At 33.9% G+C, this 2,257-nt stretch overlaps 1 protein-coding gene across 2 annotated transcripts in view; it reads right to left on the reverse strand.

Annotated features, from left to right (window-relative positions):
- Positions 1–319: 319 nt before the first annotated feature.
- The window catches only part of FAM204A (family with sequence similarity 204 member A), a 26,632-nt gene continuing 24,694 nt past the window's right edge, over positions 320–2,257 (reverse strand). For both annotated transcript variants that reach the window (XM_019502901.1, XM_019502902.1), the window contains exon 8: positions 320–2,257. This exon is cut by the window's right edge and continues 1 nt beyond it. In XM_019502901.1, the coding sequence (XP_019358446.1) occupies positions 2,207–2,257 (51 nt within the window). In that variant the 3' untranslated portion in view covers positions 320–2,206.

The following is a 2,257-nucleotide window of genomic DNA, read 5'->3' on the forward strand; positions in this document are numbered from 1 at the left end:
TACAGCTAAATAGCTATAAGTAAAAAATATTACATGCTGGAAAGCACTGACGGATTGTATACAAGCCAGTGATATGTTAAACTTTCAACTTTAATTTTATTTTTTGACCAAATATAACTAGCCATGCTTGTGGTATCACCAGATACCAGCAATGAGCTTTTACTAGATCAGTAGCTATTAATATGCTCTTTACAATGTTTACTAGTTAGTAACATGCAAGTAACTTTAAGGAAGTAGATAGATAACGGAATCCTGTTTTCCTTTTTGAATACATGTGCCTTAAGCTAGTATCGTTTTGCTTTTTCAGTGTACAGTAGGCTAGAGTTCATCCATTTCCCAACCTTTACTTACTACCTGTTAAGAAAAAATGGACAAGAGCAAAAACTGAATTCTCTCTGAAGTTTAAGCAAAAACATTTCACAGAATTCTGATACATTTACAATTATATACCCCACCACTCCTAAACAGTATTTTTGTAGGAATGCCAAGAAACTGGCAAGGTATTTTTTTCTGGTTTTATTACTAAAAATGTTTGAAGCGTAATGCTACTGTAGGTGGAAAAATAGATGCACAGACATAAGATACCTAATTTGCATGTATAGTTTGAACGCATTATTAACTTGAAAGTAAGGATTAGATAACACTTGTTTCCTTTCACAAAGATGCTTCCCAAAGAGGTAAATGTATTTAATATGTAATTTGAGATTTATGATGCTCTACTGTAGAAGCCTGTTTAGCCACTGATTTACAATCTTGGCAACTGAATTTAACTCTGTCATCATAGCTAATTACAGCTAACTCTAGATCACCACATTGCAAAACCTCCTGTCTATGAAAGAAATATAACATTCTCTAGAAAGAAAAAAAAACATCCTGAAGGCTACCCAACAAGAGCGCACTATTCCACCTGAGACTCAAAACTCAAAATTAGTGCCATAAACCTCCAAATTGTTATTCTTTAGAATGCTGTTTTAGCCTGAAGGACTTGGAGTAAGTCACCATTTTGTTAATACCATACTTTTAGCCTGGAACATATTAATCTTGACTAACAATAACTGACGTTTACATTACCAATTCAATTTACGCATTCTGATGCAGAAGTTTTAGGAGGAAAAGTTATTGCTAGTTTTGTATGTGCCCAAATTTTTTTTTGAAGCAAATGACGGAGGAAACAACATCAATCTGGTTACTTACATCAATATCTGACACCTGTTTCTGCTGGAAGACATTTGACTCGGAATAGATTTTGCACTTGATGTCAGAGTGCAGTTGATAAGACTACACAGTGGAAAATGGTTGATATTTTTAGGTTCATATTACCCACCTGACAAAAAGGCATTTTAAAATTTGGAAGCAATATTCATAAGGGGGAAATGGAAGGATTTTCCAGAACAATAGCTCCAGGTCACAGAGTACATGCAACCCTCACAATAACTCTAACCACCACATTTTCTGAACTACAAGCCTAGGGTGTTCCTCAACAACTCATCTCGCCACATAAATATCTTATCTATGTGTTGTTTATTTGAAATTAAACCGGTTTTTACATTATTGAGTATACAACACTTTCAGTAAAGTGACAGGAACATAGGGTAAGGTGACTAAAGCTGACCTTCTGGTACTTGTCAAGTATTTCAAAACACACCTTCAATCCAATCAACTGATCTCTTGTATGAAAGTTCCATTATTTGTCTCATAACAATATGGTGCTAAGATTAACTGGTCCAACATGTACTTGGGAAAACTAATATAAAAGATGTTTCTCCCCCTGAATCCCGAACTACTGACAGGAATATGTTATCAGTGTTACAGAGATACATTACCACCAGCAGAACACCTCCCTGCACTGAAGTTTTGAGTCTAGCTTTACAGAATTCTTGACCTGGCTCCAAACTGACTAAACCTGAAATGTGTTATAGAGATTTTTTTTTTTTCAAATTTGGAAATCTGTTATCTGAATGCTAAGCATACATGTGTGACTATTATTTCCAATATATTTTAAACGGGGATTTAAAACAGGATTCTGAAATCTAAAAGCACGAAGATGTACAAGTAAAAAAAAAGCAAAAAAAAAATTCTTCAAACTAATCAAATTATTTTAATTATTCAGATTTAATTTATACTCTTTACCAAAGGGCAAAGATTCCACTACATACAACAGAAACCTTAAAAAACAGCTTTGCTTTCTGATGAGAATAAGACAGAACTACATATATCCCATGTTGCTTTTTGTTTCCCATCTTTTCTTAGCTTCAAA

The sequence above is a fragment of the Gavialis gangeticus genome, unplaced genomic scaffold (genome assembly GCF_001723915.1).
Source record: "Gavialis gangeticus isolate Ggan-Ray unplaced genomic scaffold, GavGan_comp1, whole genome shotgun sequence".
Lineage (NCBI taxonomy): Eukaryota > Metazoa > Chordata > Crocodylia > Gavialidae > Gavialis > Gavialis gangeticus.